Source organism: Hemiscyllium ocellatum, chromosome 2, assembly GCF_020745735.1.
Source record: "Hemiscyllium ocellatum isolate sHemOce1 chromosome 2, sHemOce1.pat.X.cur, whole genome shotgun sequence".
NCBI classification, from domain to species: Eukaryota; Metazoa; Chordata; class Chondrichthyes; order Orectolobiformes; family Hemiscylliidae; genus Hemiscyllium; species Hemiscyllium ocellatum.
This window is the reverse complement of record NC_083402.1, coordinates 21528906-21553913: the sequence shown is the minus strand read 5'-3', so window position 1 is coordinate 21553913 and position 25008 is coordinate 21528906. Positions and strand designations below refer to the sequence as shown.

Sequence of the window (25008 nt, the reverse complement as noted above, 5' to 3'; positions counted from 1 at the left end):
AATGTGGAAATTAATGGAACTAAAAAGTGACAAATCCCCAAGACCTGACGGTTTCCAGCTGAGGGTGTGAAAAGAGAAATGGAAGCACAATGTAGATGCCCTAACTATAATCGTTCAGAGTTTCCAAGACACAGGAGTCATTCCTCTGGATTGGAAAATTGCACATCTCACTCTGCTTGTTAAAAAGGGTGAAAGAGGAAACCAGGGAATTACAGAACAGTTAGCCTAACGTTTGTGATGGGAAATTGTTGGAGTCCATAATCAAGGATGAGGCAACTGAATTCCCTGAAAATTTTCGGCTAATCAGTGAGCGCAACCATACATTGATGACAGGCAGGCCATGCCTGACAAACTTTGTTGAATCTTTTGAAGAGGTGACTAAGGTAGTAGACAGAGGAATGTCTATGGATGTCATTTTTATGGGTTTCCAGAAAGTCCCACATAAGACATATGGAATTGAAAGCAAAGTACTGATATGGCTGTGAAATTAGTTGACTGGCAGGCACCAGAAAGTAGGGATAATGTGTAGGTACTGAAATTGGCAAGATGTGTCCAGTGGTGTCTTACAAGGATCTGTGTTCGGGCCTTACTTATTCATATATTTATTAACAACTTGGATAATGGTTTAGAAAATCATATATCCAAATGTGCTGCCAATGCAAGGTCAGGCGGCATCATAGACAGCATAATGATAGTGAAACATTGCAAATAGGATATTGATAGACACAGTGAATGGGCAAATTTGTAGCTGAAGGGGTTCAATGTAAGCAAGTGTGAGGTTATTCATTTTGGATTCAAAGGGTACTTTCTAGATAGAATGAAGTTAAAACAGAGGATGGCCAGAGAAACTTAAGGATTCAGGTGCATAGATCTTTAAAGTGTCATGAACAAATGCAGAAAATAATCAAGAAAGCTAATGGAATGCTGGCTTTACATCTAGAGAACTGGAGTATGAAGGTATAAAACCCTGGATGGACCCCATTTGAAATATTATGAGCAAACCTGGACACCACATCTTCAAAGTATATATTGGTCTTGAGTGGGATAACAACATGGGCTTACAAGAGTGATATCTGGACTTCAGGGGTTAAATAATGACGAGAGATTATTCAAATTAGGCCTGTTTTCTTTAGCATTTAGAAGGTTAAGTGGTGATTTGATCAAAGTCATCAAGATATTAACAGGAAAGAGAGAGTAGAGAAAAATAAACTACTTACACTGGTTGAAGAGTCTAGAGTTCAGGGGCATAGTCTGAGAGGTAGGAGGATAGACGTTTGGGGTCACTTCTACACCCAAAGGGTGATAGATGCTTGGAACTGTCTTCCACAAAAGACACTGTGTGCTGGATCAGTTGTTAATTTTGAATCTGAGACCGATCATGCTTTGTTAAGCAGATGTACTAAGGCAAAGGAGCCAAAGATATATGAAGTTAAGCTACAGGTCAGCCACTATCTCATTGAAAGGTGAACTAGGCTCAAGGGGATGAATGGCCTACTCCAGTTCCTGTTGTTACTGGGCCAGTATTAATCATCCATTCCCAATTGTTTGTGAGATAGTGATGGTGAGCTGCAATGAATGCCCAGTTAAAGGGCCCTTGCTGCTATTGCTACGATTAACCCCACAGCAGGCAGGCCTGTTCCCATGCAGGAGCATAACCTGCAAACATGCTTGAGGTGTCCAGAGTGAGGGTCCATTGTTTAAAAACACTTGGGGCCTGATCAAGGAACCTGACTCTAGGGAGGGCAATGTCAAGTGTCATTGGGGTAATGCGTTGGATTTCAATCCCTACTATTCCAACAGTCATCACAAAAACTTTTTAAAATCTATCAAAATACACAATGTCCCCTCCCAGTTTACCTGTCTGATAAATTTTGGTTAACAAGAAACTGGGGCCAGGTTGCTGTGCTTAAAAGGAATTACAATTTATTATTAATAAATAGATTTTAAGTAGAAATAAACATCTGTGAACAGTTGACATACAACTCTGATCATTAAAGCTCTAAACCCCATCAGTTCTCTGATCCTTTCCTTCACAAGAGGGCACAGAGTGACTAGTTCATAACATAAAAATTTCCAAAGCAACAGCTTACAGCAACTTCAGGCTTTTGGTGTTTTACTGAAGAAAGACACATCTTCTGCCCTTTCAGCAGTCTGAAGGTTTCTGCCTGTATTGTTCATACCCACAAGCTGTTCAGCCACTCAGATCATTGTTGTCAGGTTGATGGTTGTTAGCATCCACCACCGGTTACAAGCTAATTAGTAGCCTGTTGTTGACCAAAACTTACTTTCTGTATACACCACAGAACTATGCTGAGCCCTCTTACACCTGTCCCTACTGCAGCAGTGTAAACACAACTTACAATGAATTTCAAAAAATCTCTTTTTAAGAGTACCGCAATTCCTTAATCAGCCCTATGTTGTAAGACTCTTTTTTCCAATTCAGACCACAATCAAATCTAACTGCTGAGATGTCAACACACGACCAGTCACTCTGTATTGTCAGAACTCAGAAAGAAATTCCAGCAGAATTATTGGTGTTTTTTGAACTCAGTGAGAAATCATGAGCAGTTAGATTGCAATCAACTCAGGAAGACATTCCAGAAGTAGGTTCACAGCAAAATGGTGGAGTTAGGGCTCAAAGGAAGCCATGGTCCAGCAATATTTCAGTACAATATAAAGGGGATTAAAGACTCTTGAGCAGTAACTATTCGGTGCAAGTCAAGAGCTTTGTGAGCTCAAAGAGCAACAAAGGGCAGCTTAGTGAATCTATCCATCTGCGAAAAAGCTGGAGTTATGCCTGTATGGAATGTAGTTTCCAGAATCCAGGAAAGCGTAATCCAGAAAAGGAAAGTGGGCTACCAGAAGATGAGCGGTTTTTGAGACAGTCGAAATGATGGAATGGCTCTTGAGGGTGTTCTAAGGCCAGACTGTCAAAAGTGATGAATTATATTCCCATATGAACATTTAGTGAGATATGGTGACCATAAAATAGCATTAACTTCTGATGGTTGAGGGGAACAGTATCATTGGATCTGTTAGGAATCACATTTGCTATTTGATTTTTTTCACCGTGGTGTGTTTGATCATAGTTTGTTTCTTGCCTGTATTTGCCTCATGTTAAGTTTGGAGTGTTAGAATATAAATAATACCTTAACTTTTCACAACATAAGCATTTTTTTGACAATGAACTTCTTTTATAAATAAGTCTAATTTGTGATAAGTCTTTATTCTTTGTTGAATAAAGAAAAGTGGTTGAATTGTTTTGTTGGGAAAGTCTGATGATCCTCAAGCACCATTATTTGCAGTGTCTTCAAACAGTTAAAGATTCATTAAATTTATTTAATCTCCCCAATTTATCTGTCCACGAATACAAATTAACAGAAACTATTGGCCCGTTTTCTATACTTAACAATTCTAACCAGTCAATTAAAATTCACACACACACACACACACACACACACACACACACACACACACACACACACAATGTTATGGGAGAAAAGAACATAGTTCAATAGCACCTGTCCACTGAATTCAATGAACTCTTCATTTGCTTCTTCTGAGTCCTTCTTATCTCCAGTCTTCCTGCCACATCCTCTCAGTTCTTAACTCAGACACAGGTCAGTTGGCACATTAATTACTAAGTCTCTTGGTCACTCGTTAGAGGCAGCAGCTTATAGGCAAGTGGTTTTTGAGAATACTGAGCTAACTTCCAATTCTTCATCTTTTTCTTGGAAGGATAGAGAGAGAGAGAGAGAGATAAATACTGTCTTTCTGAAGTCTGGAGTCTACCCCTGCATTGTTCACACACACCACCTGCACAGGAGTCAAATAGAGAGTTATCACACTGATGACTCCTGACTGACAGAAGTAGTCTTGTTTGAAAAACCAATCAAGCAAGCTGTCTCTGAGCAAAACTGCTCCAAAAACACATCCATGCTGCAAATGAGTCTAGTAACCCTCCCCAATGCCTGAACAAAACAGCAAAAGTGTAAACACAATAAATATGTTTCACAAACTTGGTTTAAACAGCGACAGCTCTTTCCACAGTTTACTTGATTTAAAGCAGTATTATTTTCCCATTTTGGTGCAAATTGCAAAATGAAGATTTTAAAATGAGGTATTTACAGTTTCTATTGCTAAATCAGCTACAGGATAAGACCTCTATAATTGACCACATCAAGTGGGTAACACTTAAAATTTATTGTGACCAGTGGAGGAGTGGGACCAGAAAGGAATTGATATACCCTTTAAACATACCACCCTTGGATCAGTGGCCTCTGCAAATGAACAATCTATTTTTACCTATTCTGTCCAAATACCTTAGTTATTTCAAAACTCCCTTCTGAATCTCCTTAACAGATTATTTCAGAGTCATGAACAGTGCGTTATATGGTGGAAAAGAAACTCCATTTCTTATTCCTAACTGCAATCACTGACCCTAGTTATGAAACACACTTGTGTTGAAATCAGGTTTATTGACACATTGAAGGAGATCAGAAGATCATGATTATTAAATGTAAGAGCACATCCGTTGGAATAGCATCATGTGAGGATTCATGATTGACCATGAAGATAAACCATAAGCATGAGGGACTATAAAGTACTTGTTATCATTGGAGCTGCAACCCAGAATGGATGAGTTAGCAAGGGTAAGGGGGAATCTGTTCCAAATTATTAGAATGTTTATAATGGCCACACAGAGTTCCAGCAGAAAATTGGATGAAAGAAAAGGCATGCTTTAAGCATCTGGTTCTCAAAGAATCAGGCCTTGTATAACAGACCTCACTTGGTTCCATTGATGAGCTACATGCTGAACTTGTCTTCAGTCCTGCTAATTGTGTGAAAAAAAGTTGTGTGAAAGCTGAGCCTAGATGTGCATGAAGATTGATGAAGATAAACCTGGATGTAGTCCACTTTCCCTTCACAGAGAGCAGAGTTACAGTGGGTAGCTCTATGGAAGTCTGACAACAGGCTGTATTGCAGCACATTGAAAGAAAAATACCCTCTTCTCAACCTGTCAGCTTGCCTGGGTTAATTGGTTCATATTGTCTCGCCCATATGCTAATTTTAGAAAGCGTCTCAAAGAACTATTGAAAATCTTTAGACTGTGTTCCCTTGTGTTTCATATATTGTTTATTGTGAATTTTTCAAGACAACGATAAACAAAAGAAATAATGACTCATATTGGCTTGCTTAATTTTTGCTTCAATATCAAATCCAGAACAGGAGGAGCAAGTGATCCCACTATGCTTTTGGACTGAATCACCCTGGCTTCAACTATAACAAATTGTAGAGAGTTTGTTTTTGCCAGTTTAGTTCTTTTTTCCCATAAATGTTCCAAATTTCACTGGCATAAATACTTCTCTATTTCTACTTATCCTACTTAATTATATCTGGGGTAGAGTACTGTACCTGTCTTGATCATGTTTCCATATTGCATTCACAAATGACAATCCACAAACATACTTCGTGCAGGAATTCACGGAACTGCAGGCTTTGTTAGTAGAGATTTATTCCCCTTCTTTAAAATGCTCCCTTACACCTTGTGTAGTCTCGTGCTGGACAAATGGCACTTTCTCAGCAAGAACCTGCCCGCTAGCACTCAGGTTGAGTTCTGTCAGAGCTGCTCAACTCCTAACATTACAACCCAGGTCCAAACAGAAGAAAGAGCTGAACCTACAAGTAAGGCAAGGATGACTAACCTTGACATCCTAGACAGCATTTGAACAAGTATCTCATCAAGATGCCCTAGCAGAACAGAAGTAAAGAAATGGTGGTGTATTTCCAAAGTTAAAAATCACACAATCTGAAGGCAATCCATATGACATTTTAAAAATTCCTACTTTGGAAATAGAACCAGTCTGACTCAAGATTGGAATACAGACAGACTCTAACCTCACACCTCAATGCATTATCTGAGCTGAGATGTTACCTCTTTTTTAATAAAACCTTAAATTATCTCAGGAATATGACTTGAAAGAAGTTCTGGGATTTACATATTAATGAGTTGAAACCTGCAACCCATTCTAAAAGATGAAAGACTTAACAGCAATCTAGGTTTGTTCAATATATTGCAGCAGTTGTATGACACTGATCTTTTGCTATAAGTTTTGAATCCTATGATTGTGCTCCACTAGCTACCTGATGAAGGAGCAGTGCTCCGAAAGCTTATACTTCCAAATAAACCTGTTGGACTTGAACCTGGTGTTGTGTGATTTTTAACTTTGTCCACCAAACTCCTACACCAGCACCATGGATACTCCCCACCCATTTTGTTCGGATAATCGAGGTTGTTCTGTATATAGAAGTAGTCCTGGATTTGGAAGGTGCTGTCTAAGGATGTTTGGTGAACTTCTACAGTGCATCGTGTAGGTCAAGAATGCTACTGTTACTGAGCACTGGTGGTGGTGGAGGGAGTGGATGCTTGTAGATATGGTGCCAAAATCAAGCAGCTGCTTTGTAATGAATGGTGTCAAGTGTCTTGAGTGTTGTTGGAGCTGCACTCATCCAAGCAAGTGGGGAGTATTCCATCACACTCCTGACTTGTGCTTTGTAGATGGTGGACAGGCTTTGGAGAGTAAGGAAATGAGTTACTCAATGCAGTATTCCTAGCCTCTGATCTGCTCTCTATATGGTGAGTCCAGTTGAATTTCTGGTCAATGGTCATTCCCAGGATGTTGATGGTGGGTGTATTCAGTGATGGTAATAATATTGAATGTTAATGGACAGTGGTTAGTTTGTCTCCTGTTGAAGATGGTCATTCTCTGGCATTTGTGTGGTATAAATATCAGTTGCCACTTGTCAGCTCAACCCTGGATATTGTCCAAATCTTGTTGCATTTGAACATGGACCGCTTCAGTACCTGAGAAGACACAAATGGTGCTGAACATTGTGTAGTCATTGGCAAACATCCCCACTTCTGACTTTATGACAGAGGGAAGGCCATTGGTGAAGTAACTGAAAATGGTTGGGCCTAGGTCAGGATCCTGATGAACTAGTTTAAAACTAGATACAGCAGCTCAACCAGTTGGCCAATTCACGGTGTGCTGTACCAGTCAAAGATGAATTGGGTTAAGGGGACATCACCTTTGTGTGCCTTGAGCAGCCCATTCATCCATGAGCCAATGGGAATCAGGCAGGTTATGACCCCTACACGAGTCCAAATTTTCCTCCCATAAAGGAATAGTGGTTGAAGTTATTCACTTTTTGCAGAATTTGATATGGCATTCCAACAAAGATGATGAAGCAGAATAAATCCAGTAAAGCTTTGAAAGGAGAAGAATATAAATATTTCTGGAATTACATTTTAAGAATACCTTGATAGAATAGAGGATTGAGGCAAAGAGTCAGAAATATCATTAAAGGATAATATGGCGCCTTCTCATTAAAAGTTTCTTTAAACACTATAATTCTGGGCACTGAACTTCGCGAATTAACAAGTCAGAGAATCCTTGATAAAAATTTGTCATTTACCACTTGGAAACTAATGCATAACCATTCACTGGAGATAATACGGTTTAAGTGGTACACATTTTGGAAGGTCAAGATTTCAAAGCAATTAATTGAGAGATTTCAAATTTTCAGAGGAAGAGCTAGGAACATAGGAGCAAGATTAGGACATTTAGTCCCTTGATCCTGATCCACCATTCAATGAGATCATAACTAATCTGAAACCTTGCTCCTTTATATCTTACTGGAAAAAATCTATCCACTTCAGTTTCAAATTAACAATGAGTGCAATTAACTGTTGGTTGCAGAAGAAAGTTCTAAACTTCTCCTACCCTTTGCATGCAGGTGTGTTTATGTATTTATATCAAGGAAAAATCCTTTTTACACAGTGAGTAGTTAGGATATAGAATGCACTGCCTGGGACTCAATGGAGTTCATTATTCCAGGTTGCAGGGAATTCTGGGACATTGTAAATTTAAGGAGGAGATAGACAGATTTTTCATTAAAAAGGGTTGAAGCATTATGGAGATCAGACAATGAAGTAGAGTTGAAGCCATGTTGAGTTCAACCATGGTAGTACTGAATGGCGGAACAAGCTCAAAGGGCTGAATTGCCTCCAACTCCTAGTTCACGTGTTCTTACATAAGAGTGATGGAGGCAAGTTCAATTGATGCATTTAAAAGGGCAATTGATGATTATTTAGCTAGGAAAAATGTGCAAGGGTATGGAGGAAAGGCAGCAAGTTGGCACTGAGCAATGATCCTCGTTTAAAGAACTCAGACAGGCATGATGGGCCAAATGACCTCCTCTACACAATAACAATTCTGGAATTCCACTCATAAAAATTCTGACTCAACTTATTACTCTCTGATCTCATGTCCTAAAGACCTCAACCAACAGAAATAGTTTCTCTCTAACCACCTACCTACCCATTCCCATTGATATCTTGAAAACATTAATCAAATTATTCCTAAACCTTGTAAATTTTCTGGTGAGTAAAATCTCAGTTTATTGACGTTCTCCTTCTAATTTAACCATTCATGTCCTTGTATTATTGTGGGAAACTGTGGTTCTAGTAAACCTATTTAAGACAAAAGACTGAGAGTAGCCAGTCAATAGTTTGAACTGTATTTTGTCTTTTATGAGGAAGAGCCATTGAGCAGCACGTTAAAGAGAAATGATCATTTATACAACAAGGTGACTTCCTCGAATTTTAAAATCAAGCCAGGGATAGGGAGGTAAACCCACAAACTCATTCCTAACTTATTGGTGTGTCAAATTAAAAGCAGGGCTTACAATCAATTACATGGGACTACAGTTACCTGTGCTTGAGACCAAGTTAGGATAGCAAGTCAGCTTCTTTGAAGGATGTTAGTCATCCATGTGGGATTCCGGTGGCTTGTTTGGTGCCCCTGTGGCAGATTTCAGTGAAAGCAGTTCAATAAAAGAAAATTACGTGGAGGCTCACCTCCAATAACCACAGCCATCTTCCTTTTTCCCAGGTATGACTCAAATCAGTGCAGAATTTACCCCCGATTCGCATTGACTGCAGTTTTGCTAGGGTGGTTGACTTGACACTCAGTCAATTGTGGCTTTGATGTCAAGGACTGTCACTCTAACCCTATCACCTCACCTCTAGCATTCACATCTACAATGAGTTTAGGAGCTGAGTGGCCCTGGCAGAACCCAAACTGGGTGTCACTGGGCAGGTTATTGCTGAGCAGGTGTACTGGAACAGCTTGGCTAGGGGAGCAGCAAGTTCTACAGCATAAATTGTCAATATCATTGCGAGGATGTTGTCAAGGCCCACAGTCTTTACAATATCCAGTAGCTACAACTGTTTGTTAATGTCATGTGGAGTGACTCGAACTGAGTGAAGACTGTTGTCTATGACGATAGGGATCTCAGGTGGAGGCTGAGATGGATCATCCACTTGGTACCTCTGACTGAAGGTCATTAAAAATGCTTCAGCCTTATTTTTTGCACTAATGTGTTGTGCTCCCCCATTATTGAGGATGGGGATGTTTGTGGATTAATGTTGTCTATTCTTTGGATTTTCTTGAAAGATGCTGAAGTTCTTAAAAGCATTGAAATGTTGCTTAACCCTGAAAGGTAGATGTTTTTTGTTAAAGCTTGTCTTGTTCTCATCAGAACAATATGCAAAAATATCAACACAAAGAAGAGCAATATTTTTATGAAGCAGGAGAAGAGCTTATTGATCGGTTGACATGTATCCTTTAGCTGCAAATGTGTTGCTGGTCAAAGCACAGCAGGTTAGGCAGCATCTCAGGAATAGAGAATTCGACGTTTCGAGCATAAGCCCTTCATCAGGAATAAGAGAGAGAGAGCCAAGCCGGCTGAGATAAAAGGTAGGGAGGAGGGACTAGGGGGAGGGGCGATGGAGGTGGGATAGGTGGAAGGAGGTCAAGGTGAGGGTGATAGGCCGGAGTGGGGTGGGGGCGGAGAGGTCAGGAAGAGGATTGCAGGTTAGGAGGGCGGTGCTGAGTTGAGGGAACCGACTGAGACAAGGTGGGGGGAGGGGAAATGAGGAAGCTGGAGAAATCTGAATTCATACCTTGTGGTTGGAGGGTTCCCAGGCGGAAGATGAGGCGCTCCTCCTCCAGCCGTCGTGTAGTTGTGTTCTGCCGGTGGAGGAGTCCAAGGACCTGCATGTCCTCGGTGGAGTGGGAGGGGGAGTTAAAGTGTTGAGCCACGGGGTGATTGGGTTGGTTGGTTCGGGCGGCCCAGAGGTGTTCTCTGAAGCGTTCCGCAAGTAAGCGGCCTGTCTCACCAATATAGAGGAGGCCACATCGGGTGCAGCGGATGCAATAGATGATGTGTGTGGAGGTACAGGTGAACTTGTGGCGGATATGGAAGGATCCCTTGGGGCCTTGGAGGGAAGTGAGTGTGGAGGTGTGGGCGCAAGTTTTACATTTCCTGCGGTTGCAGGGGAAGGTGCCGGGGGTGGAGGTTGGGTTGGTGGGGGGTGTGGATCTGACAAGGGAGTCACGAAGGGAGTGGTCCTTGCGGAACGCTGATAGGGGAGGGGAGGGAAATATATCCTTGGTGGTGGGGTCCGTTTGGAGGTGGCGGAAATGGCGGCGGATAATTGGCAGCAAATTAAGTTAGCGATTGTGCTTTCATTTCAAGTTTTCCCACCCCACTCCCTACCCAATTTAATGCTTTGTTCAGTCTCAGTACCTGCCGCATATTTCTAGTTGATCATACGATGGATTTGTTAGAGAAGGAATGCATTCCTTTATTGGTCAGAGCAATGAGTACAGGAGTTGGGAGGTCATGTTGCGGCTGTGCAGGACATTGGTTAGGCCACTTTTGGAGTATTGCATGCAATTCTTGTCTACCACCTCTTGTAAGGATGCTGTGAAACTTGAACGGGTTCAGAAAAGATTTACAAGGGTGTTGCCAGGGTTGGAGGGTTTGAGCTATGGGGAGAGGCTGAATAGGCTGGGGTTGTTTTATCTAGAATGTCGGAGGCTGAGGGGCGACCTTATAGGGGTTTATAAAATCATGGAGGGCATGGATAGGATAAATAGCCAAGGTCTTTTTCCTGGGGTGGTGGAGTCCAGAACTAGAGGGCATAGGTTTAGGGTGAGAGAGGAATTATATAAAAGGGACCTAAGGGGCAACCTTTTCATGCAGAGGGTGGTGCTTGTTTGGAATGAGCTGCCAGAGGAAGTGGTGGTGGCTAGTACAATTACAGCATTTAAAAGGCATCTGGATGGGTATATAAATAGGAAGGGTTGAGAGGGATATGGGCCAAGTGCTGGCAAATGCAACTCGATTAGGTAAGGATATCTGGTTGGCATGGATGACTTGGACCAAAGTGTCTGTTTCCCTGCTGTACATCTCTGTGACTCTATTTAATCTGACTCAGTGCACTCCCTCCTTCCTCTACCCATGTAATTTTTTTTTTGCAAAAACATTGCTTCTTAACCATCCATATTAAAAATAGCTCAGTTTGTCCTTGTGCTACCTATACAGAGAAAACATGGCAGTACAATGGTACTGCCATTGGGAGAAAGCGAGCCAAAGTGAATGGGTTGCTCTTCGGAGGGTTGGTGTGGATTTGTTGGGCTGAAGGGCCTGTTTCCACATTGCAAATAGTGGGTGGCACGGTGGTTAGCACTGCTGCCTCACAGCGCCAGAGACATGGGTTCAATTCCTGACTCAGGCAACTGACTGTGTGGAGTTTGCACATTCGCCGTGTGTCTGCATGGGTTTTCTCCGGTTTCCTCCCACAGTCCAAAGATGTGCATGTTAAATTGCCCTAGTGTTAGATTAGGTTGCGGGTTGGTGTGGACTTGTTGGGCCAAAGAGCCTGTTTCCACACTGTAAGTAATCTAATCTAGTTATAATTGATGTTAAGTACACTCAATATGTTCCGTGGGGACCTCTTGGACAGTCTGGAATTTTTTATTCAAAAAAAAAGTTAGACAAGGACCGATTGTTATGTTGGTTCCAATGATTTCAGGGGGGGAATGTGATGAAGTGTTTGAATGCTGGAGAGTGGAGCTCATGAATAGAGTTTACTTGCTCAATCAGAAGAAACAAAGGTGCAGAAGTAACTCCACATTACTCAAAAATATCTTGTATTGTCAATCCAATGTCTGCCAGTAAGAGATTAAGCATTGCCAATGAAATGTCTTACTGAATGATGGAGTTAAAGAGTGAAGAGAGTGAGTCCACGGCCACTATTTTAAACTTAACTAGGCACAAATACAAGGTTATGAAATTAAAGCAAGCCAAAGTGAATTCATAAATTAGGTTAAAGGTTAGGTGATTGGGGATGCAGCAGCATTCATTCAGGGAATATTTCAGACACACTGAGTAGAATTTGGTGCCTCAGCCTTTTTTGTAATTTATATAAATGGGTTGAACGAAGGGGCTGAGGGTTTAGTTGCTAAACTTGCTGATGAAACAAGGCAGCAAGTAAGTTGTGAAGAAGGAAGGGACATTAATGGGTTAAATGACTGTACAACATTTAGCAAATGGAGGATAATGTGGGAAAATGTGAATAAAAAAGAAGCACATTATGTTAGTGGTAAGAGATTTCAGAACCCTGTGACATTTGTTGTTTTAGTATGAGTCACATGTTGTTAATATGCAAGTACAGCAAGTTGTTAGTAAAGCTAATTGGATGTTAGTGTTTATTGCAAGGGGAATTGAATATAAAAGTAGTGAGGTTATGCCTCCATAATGCAAGTCCTTGATGTGACCACATTTGAAGCACTTTGTACAGGATTGATAGACTTATTGAAGGAAATTTGTAAAATGCACAGAAAGCAGGTTCCTCAACTAATACCAGGAATGTTGCTTTGTCTTACGAGGAAAAAGTGGACGTGTAAGTTTATATCTGCTGGAGTTTAGAAGAGTAAGACTCAATTTGATTAAAATATATAAAATCCTGCTGGGTATTGACAGGACGATGTGGAAATGATGTTTCCTTTTCAGGGAGAATCTAGAACTAGTGGTTCCTTAGGGATCACTTATTTCAAGCAAAGATGGAGCGATGTTTTCTTCATGAGGGCAGTAAGTCTTTGGAGCTTTTCCTCTAAAGGAGGTTATTAGGTGTTGGATAGACATGATAGTGAAAAGATGTCAGGGGCAGGTAATACATAGAGTAAAAAGATCAGCCATAATGTTATAAAATGGAAGAGCAGGCTTCAGCAGCCTATCTCTGATCCAATCTGTGTGTTCATAGTTTGCTCTGAGTCTTTGTCATGTCAACCATAAGTCCACATGTGTAAGTGTATTGGATTGATATTAAATTTGTGTGATAATATGAGATGGGTAAAGGCAAGGAGATAGGCCATTGTGTACCCGTCTACATTACTTTCTTTCTGCATTGATGCTATGGGTGGCTGTGGTGATGTAAGAGAGTGTGTGGAGTCAGAATCGCACAACGACAAGATCCATCACTTTGAAATGGATTTGGGAGGTATCTAAACGATCGCTGGAATTTTGGATGGACCAGGATTGGACTGTCTCTGGGACCTGGGTTGGACCAGGATTAGAGTATCACTGAGATTTGGATTATACCAGGATTGGACTGTCACTGGGAGCTGGGTTATACCAGGTTTGGACTATCACTGGGAGCTGGGTTATACCAGGTTTGGACTGTCACTGGGAGCTTTGTTGGAGCAGGACTGGATTGTCACTGGGAGCTGGGTTGTACCAGGATTGGATTTTCACTGGGAGCTGGGTTGTACCAGGATTGGCTTGTCACTGGGAGCTGGGTGGAAAGAGGATTGGTCTGTCTCTGGGAGCTGGGTTGGACCAGGGTTGAAATGTCACTGGGAGCTGGGATAGACCAGGAATGGACTGTCACTGGGAGCTGGGTGGAAAGGGGATTGGTCTGTCTCTGGGAGCTGGGTTGGACCAGGGTTGAAATGTCACTGGGAGCTGGGATAGACCAGGAATGGACTGTCACTGGGAGCTGGGTTGGACCAGGATTGGACTGTCACTGGGAGCTGAGTTGGACCAGGTTGGACTGTCACTGGGAGCTGGGTTGGACCAGAATTGGATTGTCACTGGGAGCTGGGCTGGACAGGATTGGACTGTCACTGGAAGCTGGGTTGGACAAGGATTGCATTGTCACTGGAAGCTGGGCTGTACCAGGATTGGACTGTCACTGGGAGCTGGACTGGACCAGGATTGGACTGTCTCAGGGAGTTGGTTTGTATGAGGATTGGACTGTCAATTTGAGCTGGGTTGTACCAGGATTGGAATGTCACTGGGAGCTGGGTTGGACCCGGATTGGACTGTCACTGGGAGCTGGGTGGACCAGGATTGAACTCTATCTGTGAATTGGATTAAAACAGTTACTGACCTTTGGGCCATCGTGTTTATTGGCTTTGGTTGAAAATTTGCAAAACAATTTTTGTTTAGCTTTACTCATTAAAGAACTGGAACAAACGAGTTTGCAGGTTTGTACCAGTGTGGGTTAGAAATTTTTTATGTGAGCACACTGATCAACTTGCTAACATATTTCCCCTGTTGTCTAATCTTGTTAATAATCTGTCAAAACTGTTTGGCAGTATCTCTTTATTGTATGAGTATTAAAATTCCATAAACCGGATATGTATTAAACCAAGTGGTCACAATATTGTCTGTCTACTTTCAACAAGAACATCTTCACTTCCTTCACAGCTGTCTGATGCCAAACAAAACCTGTCCCAGGAATCACATCTGGAATAGTTTTTTATGCAGATGCGTGAGGCAGCATGATTTCAGCAGCTTTCTGCCCCCCAAAAGTGACTCAGGTCAGTTGGTTTAATTTTTTACTGTTTCAATATTTTCTATTAATTGCTGTTCAGGTACCTATGAGAAAATCTGTTTTGCATGATGCAGATTGACACAAGTCCTTTGTTTACAATGAGCTCCTGTACTGATGTATGAAAGAGAATAAAGTATAAGAAATAAATATGCATATTAAACATAAAAACACAATGAAGTGGTGATGCCTCAGTTGCTGCAGTGGCCTGAGTTTAATACTGATTTTCGGTTTTGTCTCCTCAATATCTGTACTAAATCTGACAAATGTTTATCTTTTACAATGACCTTCCCTAATGCTTCCTCAGTGATGTGAGAGTTTGAGACATATATCAAACTAGATTTAAATCGATATTCAGGAGGTGACACTGATCGGCACCCTCCCACAACATGAAAGGTTTGCCAATGTATGAGTGCGCCTGCACAGAGATCCTTTGACATCAGTGTAAAAACACAGCTGGAGATACAACTCTCAACTTTGTCATGGGGTGTGGGCTTTGCTGGCAAGGGCAGGATTTGTGCCCATCCCTAACTGCCCTTGGACTAGGTCATTTGCTGAGCTTGGTCAGAGGGCAGTTAAGAGTTAACCACATTGTTCTTGAGTTTAGTCATAAGTCGACCAGACTGAGCGTGGATGGCAAGTTTCCCTCTCTAAAGGCCATCCGTGAATCAGTGAGTATAACAATTGATTGTGGCTATCCATGACTACCTTTCATTTCCAGACTTTTAAAAAGGAACCCAATTTAGCTGGTATCATGGCATTAGAATCCAAGGTCCAAAAACAGTAAACTAAACCTCTGGATTACTAGCCCAGCAGAATTACATCACCAATTCCCCTCATCCATTGTATAAGATTCTCACTTTACAAATACCAGTGCAAGGCCATTATAGAACAAAGAACATAGAAAATTTACAGCCCAGGAACAGGCCTTTCGGCCCTTCAAGCCTGAGCTGATTCAAATGTACTGTCAAAACCTGTCAGTCAATCCCTCTGCTCCCCACCTATTCATGCATCTGTCCAGACGCATCTTAAATGAATCTACCTTGCCTTCCTCTACCACCTCTGCTGGCAACGCGTTCCAAACACTCACCACCCTCTGTGTGAAGTACTTGCCACGTGTATCCCCCTTAAACTTTCCACCTCTCACCTTGAAAGCATGACCTCTGGTTACTGAATCCTTCACCCTGGGAAAAAGCTTGTCACTATCCACCCTGTCTATACCCTTCATGATTTTATAAACCTCAGTCAGGTCCCCCCTCAATCTCCTTTTTTCTTGTGAAAATAAACCTAATCTACTCAACCTCTCTTCATAGCTAGCACCTTCCATACCAGGCAACATCCTCATAAACCTTGTATGCACCCTCTCCAAAGCATCCACATCCTTTTGGTAATGTGGTGACCAGAACTGTACACAGTATTCCAAATGCAGCTGAACCAATGTCTTGTACAGCTCTTATGCATACCCTGTCCAATGAAGGCAAGCATGCCATGTGCCTTTTTGACCACTCTCTCCACCTGTGCAGCAACCTTCAGGGTATGGACCTGCACTCCCAGATCTCTCTGCCCATCAACTTTTCCCAAGGCTCTTCCATTCATTGTATAATTTGCTCTATAATTAGTGTTGCCTAAATGCATCACCTCACATTTATCTGGATTGAAAGCCATCTGCCACTTTTTCGCCCAACTCTCCAGTCCATGTATATCCTCCTAACAGTCCCTTATGCTTTCTGCTACTCCACCAATCTTTGTGTCATCTGCAAACTTGCTGATCATACCAACAGTGCCCTCTTCCAGATCATTTATGTATATCACAAACAAAAAGTGGCCCCAACACTGATCCCTATGGAACACCACTGGTCACCTTTCTCCATTTTGAGAAACTCCTTTCAACTACTACTCTCTCCTGTTGCTCAACCAGTTCTTTATCCACCTTGCACACCATGTGACTTCACTTTCCCCATTAGTCTACAATGGGGATCCTTATCAAATGCCTTACTAAAGTCCATGTATATGACATCAACAGCCCTTCCTTCATCTATCAACTTGGTCATTTCCTCGAAGAATTCTTTTAAGTTGGTCAGGCACGATTTCCCCCGCACAAAACCATGTTGCCTATCACTAATAAGCTCATGCTTTTCTAAATATAAATAGATCCTATCTCTTAGTATCCTGTCCAGCAACTTCCCCACCACCAAAGTCAGGCTCACTGGTCTGTAGTTACCCAGAATATCCTTACTCCCCTCCTTGTACAGGGGGACAACATAAGCTACCCTCCAGTCCTCTGGCACCTCACCTGTATTTAAGGATGCCACAAAGACACCTGTCAGGGCCCCAGCTATTTTCTCTCTTCCCTCCCTCAGCAACCTTGGATAGATCCCATCCAGTCCTGGGGATTTGTCCACCTTATTAACCTCTAGTCTACCTAACACATCTTCCCTACTTATGCCGACGTGATTCAGACTAAACAAACTTCTATCTCTAATCTCAAGATTCATCATGTTCCTCTCCTCAGTGAACACTGATGCAAAGTAATCATTCTCTCAGGTTTGGCACACAGCCTTCCGTCATTATCTTTTAGTGGACCAATCCTTTCTCTAATTACCTGCTTGCTTCTTGTATAAGAATAAAATGTTTTGGGATTCTCCTTAATTCTGTTAGCTAAAGCTATTTAATGACCCCATTTAGCTCGCTTGATTCCTTGTTTAAGACTTGTCCTACTCTTTGATATTCCTCCAGGGTCCGTTCTTATCTGTAATGGGACAACTCCATCCAATTTCTGTCATCAACTGATTCCTTCCCTTAGTCTCTACTCAGTCTCTTTGCCTTTCAGGGCTCCTCTAAACTTCTCATTTGCTGATAAGCTCTTTTCTTTTTAGCATCCTCCTTTTTTTAACCTTTAATTTGCTCTTATTGCTATCCTTCTGGAATTTTTGTCATCAGTAAACTCAATCTTCTCCTGTTTACTCACTCATCTGTTGTGTTCTATCTTTCATTCCTTCCCATCAATAACCAATCCTTCCTCCATCCTGCCAAATCACCCTTTCGCCTCATGATTCGACATTACCCCTTTTTCATCCTTTTGACTGTGTTCTCTTGACATTTTAAATTCTCTTGAACAGAACTCTTTCCCCATTCTTTCCCTCAGCAGCTGTTACTGAAATATTTCCTGTCAATTTTCTTCTTTATTTATTTTAAGTGCACTGTTCTGCTTTGCCAAAATCAATATTTTTTTTTATTTTTGCCATACTTGCACCAGGATTAGCCTTCAAGCCAATCTACTAACTTAGCTGCAGGTACTTGCAACAGTTCCAAACGCAATGCCATGCAAATAAATAATCAGGCTGTATAGCAAGAACTTACGTAGCATTAAATATCTCAGACCTCTGCTTGCGGTAGGAACTACTTGCCAGAGGGAAATGCTAATGGGCAAAATGTTGATTCACATATTTTGGTAAGTCAGATTCAGTTTAATCAGATACATGGACTGGCTCATGGACAATTCTGGGATTTCACAGCTATATCGATCACGCTGGGGCTGACCAGGAAGCAGGTAGAGCAGCAGCTGTTATAACAGTCCCACTGCCAACTTATGCTATCTCCTTTCTCTTCCCATTTTACCGCAGTGAGCTACAGCAAAGCTGATCCTTGTCACCAGAGAAAGGTACTGCGAGCGTTTAGAATCCGGCTGGTGAAGCACACTTGCCGCTCACTTTGGGAGAGCCTCGTGACCTGTTGTAGCAAGTGGTGCCTGAGCTCGCAGAGAGTCGAGAGTGTGTTGCTGGAAAAGCACAGCAGGTCAGGCAGCATCCAAGGAGCAGGAGAATCGACATTCCGGGCCTTCTTGATGAAGGGCTTATGCCCGAAACATCAATTCTCCTGCTCCTTGGATGATGCCTGACCTGTTGTGCCTTTCCAGCAACACACTCTCAACTCTGATCTCCAACATCTGCAGTCCTCACTTTCTCCTGAGCTCTCGGAGACACAACATCAGAATGCGTAGCTATTTAAACATCAGCCAGTAATCTGCTGGTCATGGAAATAATAGGCCCCATCCTTCTTTCACGGGCTGTGGGCATCACTGACTCACCAGCATTTATTACCTCTCTCTGGTTGACCTGAGAAGGTGGTGGCGAGTTGCCCCTTGAACGGTGTCAGTCCATGTGCTGTAGGCAAACCCACAATGTTGTTAAGGAGGGAATGCCAAGATTTTAACCCTTAGACACTGAACCTATGGTGATCTGTTTCCCAAGTCAGGATGGTGTGTGGATTGGAGGAGAATTTGTAGGTGGTGATGTTCCCATGTATCTTCCTTCTAGAAGGATGCTAGCAGAAATGTTTGTATCATCTATAAACACAGGTGAAGTACCTGAGCAGTGAGGAGTGACTAAGGTTGTGCCTTTACTTAATATGGAGAAGCCTGGAAACTATAGACCCATGAGTCTGACATTAGTGGGGGGTAAGTTGTTGAAGATGATTCTGAAAGGTAGAATTTACATGTGTTTGGAGAGGAAAGGACTGATCAGGAACAGTCAGCATAGTTTTGTGTGTGGGAAGTTCTGTCTCACAAACTTAATTGAGTTTTTAAATGAAGTAAATGATTGATGGGGACAGAGGAGTAATCATTGTTTACTTGAACTTTAAATGAAGCCTTTGATCAGGTTCAACATGGTAGTCTGATTAGTAAAGTTAGATCACATGGGACTTTGGGTGAGCTTAAATACAAACTGAATACAAAATTAGCTTTATGGAAGGAGACAGCTAGTAGAGGCGGAGGGTTGATTTTGGAGGCCTGTGACCAGTCTACAGGGATCAGTATTGGGTCCACCTTATTCCTGATGAAGTGCTTATGCCTGAAAGATCGACTGTCCTGCTCCTCGGATGTTGCCTGACCTGCTGTGCTTTTCCAGCACCACACTCTCGACTCTGATCTCCAACATCTGCAGTCCTCACTATCTCCACCTTATCTATAGGTCATTCACCTTGTCTATACCCTTCATGATTCTATAAACATTATAAAGTCACCCCTCAATCTCCAGAAAAGGCCCCACCAATGTTATGTATAATCTCAACGTGATGTCCCAACTTTTGTGCTCAAAGGTCTAAACAATGAAGGCAAGTATGCTGAACAACATTTTTATAGATATTTTTATTAAAATTTTCTTTCTTTACAAAACTATAATGAAAAAAGGAAAATAAATTACTACACCAGCAAACATTATCCTTTATACATATAACAACAAAAAAGAGAAAAAAAATCACAATAGCAACAACAATACGATCAAAATCCAACTATACCCATGTGCAAAACAGACAAATCAGTAAATGTAGTTAATGAATAAATAAACAAGCAAAACAGCTCAGCACAACAAAGCATTTGCTCTTGACTTCCGAGAGCACTAAGTATTGCACACAAAATATTCGTTGTTTTTCCTTCAAGGACATCAAGTACACTAAATCAGAACACCGAAACATCGAATTTCCTGTTCCTTGGATGCTGCCTGACCTGCTGTGCTTTTCCAGCAACACATTTTCAGCTCTGAATTAGAACGTCAAGGTGACACAAAAGCCCTGGTTAAAATGGCAGATAAATCTGCATCCAAGTAGTCCAGAAAGGGCTGCCATATCCAATAAATACTTTCTGTTTTCTGGTGCACCATATTTGTGAAAAGATCCAGAGGGATGTGTGCCATAATAAGCCTAAGTCACCCAACAGACCCGGGAGGGTTTCAGAAACCCAACACATTAAAATATTTTTCCTAGAGCAATAAGTGATGATATTAAAAAGCTTTTCCTCATGAGCATCCAAAGAGGGTATATGGGGTAAACCCAGGAGAAGAGAGACAAGGTCCATCTTCACATCAGCCCTCAAGATCCTCTCTGTAACCCCTGCCACAGAACTCCAATATGTGTGGAACCTGTGGCAAGACCATAAACAATGAGTGAGAGTAACAATGTTTATCTTACACTTAGGATTCTCCCACCTTAAACTTTAAGAGATGGTTTGGGATCAGATGGACCCTATGCAGAATCTTCAGCTGCATGGCATAGGTCTTGTTACAAATCAAGACCTTCCTCGCATTCTCGCAAATGTCCCCCCATACCTCCATAGAAATCTCAACACCTAATTCCCGCGCCCAAACCCTGCAAAGCCACTCAACATCTTCTGAAAGATCATCCCCCAGGATATGATAAAGTCTACTAATAGAGAGAGTACTTTCAGCATTAAGGACCCTCTTCTCCATAATGGATGTGCAGGGGTGGTTCCTTTCTGAATAAAATCCCCGACCTTAAAAAAAAGGAAAATGTTTTTGCCAACTTCACTATATTAATGAATTATTTGGTCAAAGGACATCATTATTTCACCTGAACAGGAAATACCCCTAGCTGCCCGGAGCATAAATTCAGGGTCTGTTACCCCCGGTTGAAAACCCAGCATATCCACTATAGAGGTAAGAAATGATGTTTTGGACATATTGCCCTTCCTCTGCCACATGTTCCTCCACGCCTTAACAGTATTAATAACAATCAGATTACGGCAATATTCCATGACCATCTTCATTTTATCGAAGAACAAAAGGCTGATGAGGGGACATTTTGACTGGGAGGCCTCAATATCTAGCCACATTGATGCCAGGTCTTTACTGGCCCAATCACTAACAAATGCTAGAAGAGAAATTAATTGGCATCTTCTAATATCTGGGAAATCCACTCCCCCCAACCCACGAGACAACTGTAGTTTAGACAACTTGATAAGAGGCTGCCCACGGTGCCAAATAAAAAAGCTAAGTCATCCATTAAGTCTCTGGAATGTTTGCCTTGGGAAAGTCAAAAGAAACATTCATATAGAATAGAGCAAATGGAGGAAGACATTCATTTAGATAAGAGATACCCGGCCTAGCCAGGACATTGGAAGTGCTCCCCATTGTTGAAAATCTGGCTTAATCCTGTCAAGCAAGTGGGCAAAATTGGCCTTAAACAACCGATCAAAGAAAGGAGTAATGAAGATGCCTAAATATGAAAAACCTTCCTGTGACCATTTGAAGGGGAACCATAATTCACCCTCCACCTCAGATATTCTTCTAAGACCCCCCATAGGCAGAGCTTCTGATTTAGAGAAATGAATCTTGTAGCCTGAAAAGGAGCCAACTGAGTTGATGCCTTGTATAAGATGGGATACAGACACCTGTGGATTCAACAGAAAAAACAGAACATCATCTGCACATAGTGAGATATCATGCGAGTTAGATCCTACTCTTGGGGTGGCTCTATTAGGATCCCTATGGATCGCCTCTGCCAGTGGCTCAACCGCAAATGTGAAAAGTAATGGTGAAAAGGAACAGCCTTGCCGACTGACCCTACAAATCTCAAAATTACTAGATCTCACACCATTGGTGAGAACCACCACCAGAGGATCAGCGTAAAGGATCCTCATTACTTATTAAAAACCTCCCCAGTCCAAATCGCTCAAGGATGTGAAAACGGTATGGCCACTGAACCCGATCAAACGCTTTTTCTGCGTCTAAGGAGACCACTAATCCCTGAACCGACTGCTGCTGATAAGCTTGAATCATATTCAGCATCCTCCTGACATTAAGAGAGGAGCTTTTATAAAACCAGTCTGATCGCCCCTAACAATGGAAGGCAGCACAGTTTCCAATCTGAACGCAAGAGCCTTGGACAAAATTTTGAAATCAGAGTTCAGAAGTGAGATGGGCCGACAGGAAGCACATTCCTCTGGAGTCTTTCCTTTCTTAAGAGTGAGAGAAGTATTACACTTCCCTCAGGGATGGCAGGAGATGACCATAGCTATACGAGTAATTATACATGTCCAACATTGGTCCAACAATATATTTATAAATTCCTTGTAAAATTCACTGGGGAGACCATCAGGGGCAGGTGCTTTCCCACTCTGCATCTGTCTCACAGCCTGCTGTACCTTCGGTACTGTTAAAGGGACATTAAGAAAAAGCGTTTGGAGTGACATTTGGAAGATCCAAGTTCTTAAAGAAAGACTCCATCCATATTTGCAACGCTCAAACAATAGCTCAAAATAGAATTTCAGAAATGCTGCATTGATCTTTTTAGAGTCGCAAGTGGCCGTCCCATTCCCATCCCTGATCAAGGTAATGCATTGGGGTGCATTCTTTCTCCTAGCATGATACACTAGGTACCTACCCGGCTTATCGCCATGTTCAAACAGTCACTGTTCAACAAAGGAGAGTTCCTTCCTTGCTGTCTATGTAAGCACAGAGTTCAAGGTGGACTGGAGAGCCGTAACCCGCTGCAACTTAACCAATGATAGCTTATCAAAATACATCTTCTCAGTGGTCTTTAACTGCGCCTTAAGCAAGCATTGTTGCTCCCCCTTCTGTCTTTCCTGACTAGCAGATTAAGAAATGATTATCCCCCAGCATAAGCCTTAGTCATCTCCCACACAGGTTACTGGTCATGCCCGAATTGATGGATAAAAATACCTTGAATTCATTAAGAAAATATTTAATGAACTTACTTTCCCTGCTAAACACCTTTTCAACCACTCTGTCTGTGTGCAATGTAAATGTCAAAGAATTATGGACCTGCACCCCTAGATCCCTCTGTTCTACAACACCAGCCCAGGTCCTACCATTAATTGTGTAAGCTCTACCACTGTTTGTTGTACCAAAATGCGATACCTCGCATGTACCAGGTTTAACTCCATCTGCCATTTCTCAGCCCATTGACCCATTTGATCAAGATCCCTTTGTAATCTTAGAAAACCTCATTCACTGTTGACAACGCCACCAGTTTTGATGTTTTCCGCAAATTTACTAACAATGCCTTCTTTATTCTCATCCAAATCATTTATGTAAATGTCAAATAAAAGAGGAACCAGGAACCAATCCCAATGGAATGCCACTGGTCACAGGCCTACAGTCCGAAAAGCAACCCTCCACCACCACTCTTTGTCTCCTGCCATTAAGTCAATTATGTGAATAATTTGCAGGAAATCCTCTTCTCATACAGACTAAGCTCCAAATCTGCTGTCATTTTTCCTTTGACTGAACAGAATGAGGTATAGTCATGTCCTTTTGTGGGTGTGTTAAATTGGTGAGGACAAATGACTGGAAATTGTTAAGCGGCTGATGTGACATCAAGCAAAGTAGATGATGCTAGCGTTTTATTTCCATGTGCTGGGGCTGCAGATGACCCATCAGCTACCCAGTTCTCACAGTCAAGCTTCAATAAACATGACGTTCCAATGAAAACAGGCAGCACAGAAGTGGTACAGTGCTGAAAGATAGGCCTTTCAGTCCATCCTGTCTGCATCAGCTCCCTGAGCTTTTTAACTTTGTGTTAATCTCCTGACTTACATAGTAACCCTGAACATTGTTTTGATTTAATAAATCATCAAATGAGCTCTTGAAATGCCTCAGCTGAACCTGTCTCCATCACACTTCTCGGGAGTGCATTCCATATGCTAGCTATTTGCCCTGTAAAATAGTGGTTTCTCACCTCACAATTGTTTTGCCTTCTTCTTGTACAAAACACTTTGAAACTGACCCCTCTGATTCTTAATTCATTCGCAAGTAGGAACAGTTTCTACCTATCCACTATATCAAGATCCCTTGTGATTTTAAATACTTCAATAAAATCTCCTCTTAGCCTTCTCCTCTTCAAGGAAATCAGTTCTAACTTCTCCAGTACTCCCTCATAACTTCACTCTCTTGTCCCTGAAACCATTTTCATAAACCTCTTCAGCAGTCAGTCAAGTGTAGCTACGTCTATCCTGTGGTGTGGCACCCAGAACAGCACACATATTCAAGCTGAGGTCTAACCAGTGTCTTATATAATTTCAACATCACCTCCTTGCTCCATACTAGAGTAGGCAAGTAGGAAGCTGGAAGAGCACAGCAAGCCAGGTAGCATTAGGAGATGGAGAAGTTAATGTTTCAGGTATAACCCTTCTTCAGTGAGTCCCTTTCTCACTGCCACATTGCAGTGACCTGTTATACTCTAAAACCCTATTCACCCTGGAATACTTTATACTTTGTTAACCATGTTCTCTACTTGTACAGCCACATTTAAAGACTTGCCTACGTATACATATGGGTCTCTCTGCTCCTTTAGAATATTACCATTTATGTTATACTATCTCTCCATGTTGTTTATACCAAAATGCATAACCTCTTACTTCTCTGTGTTGGACTCATCTGTCACCTAACTGCCTAATCCACCAATTTGTCTATGTTCTTTTGAAGTTCTATACTGTCTTTCTTGTTACT

At 41.8% G+C, this 25008-nt stretch overlaps 1 protein-coding gene across 1 annotated transcript in view; it reads left to right on the top strand.

Annotated features, from left to right (window-relative positions):
• Positions 1-25008, top strand: part of vegfc (vascular endothelial growth factor c) — a 234832-nt gene that overhangs the window by 192080 nt on the left and 17744 nt on the right. The window contains exon 5 of the mRNA XM_060835045.1: positions 14623-14735. Within this exon, the coding sequence (XP_060691028.1) occupies positions 14623-14735 (113 nt within the window). The remainder of the gene's footprint in view (positions 1-14622; positions 14736-25008) is intronic.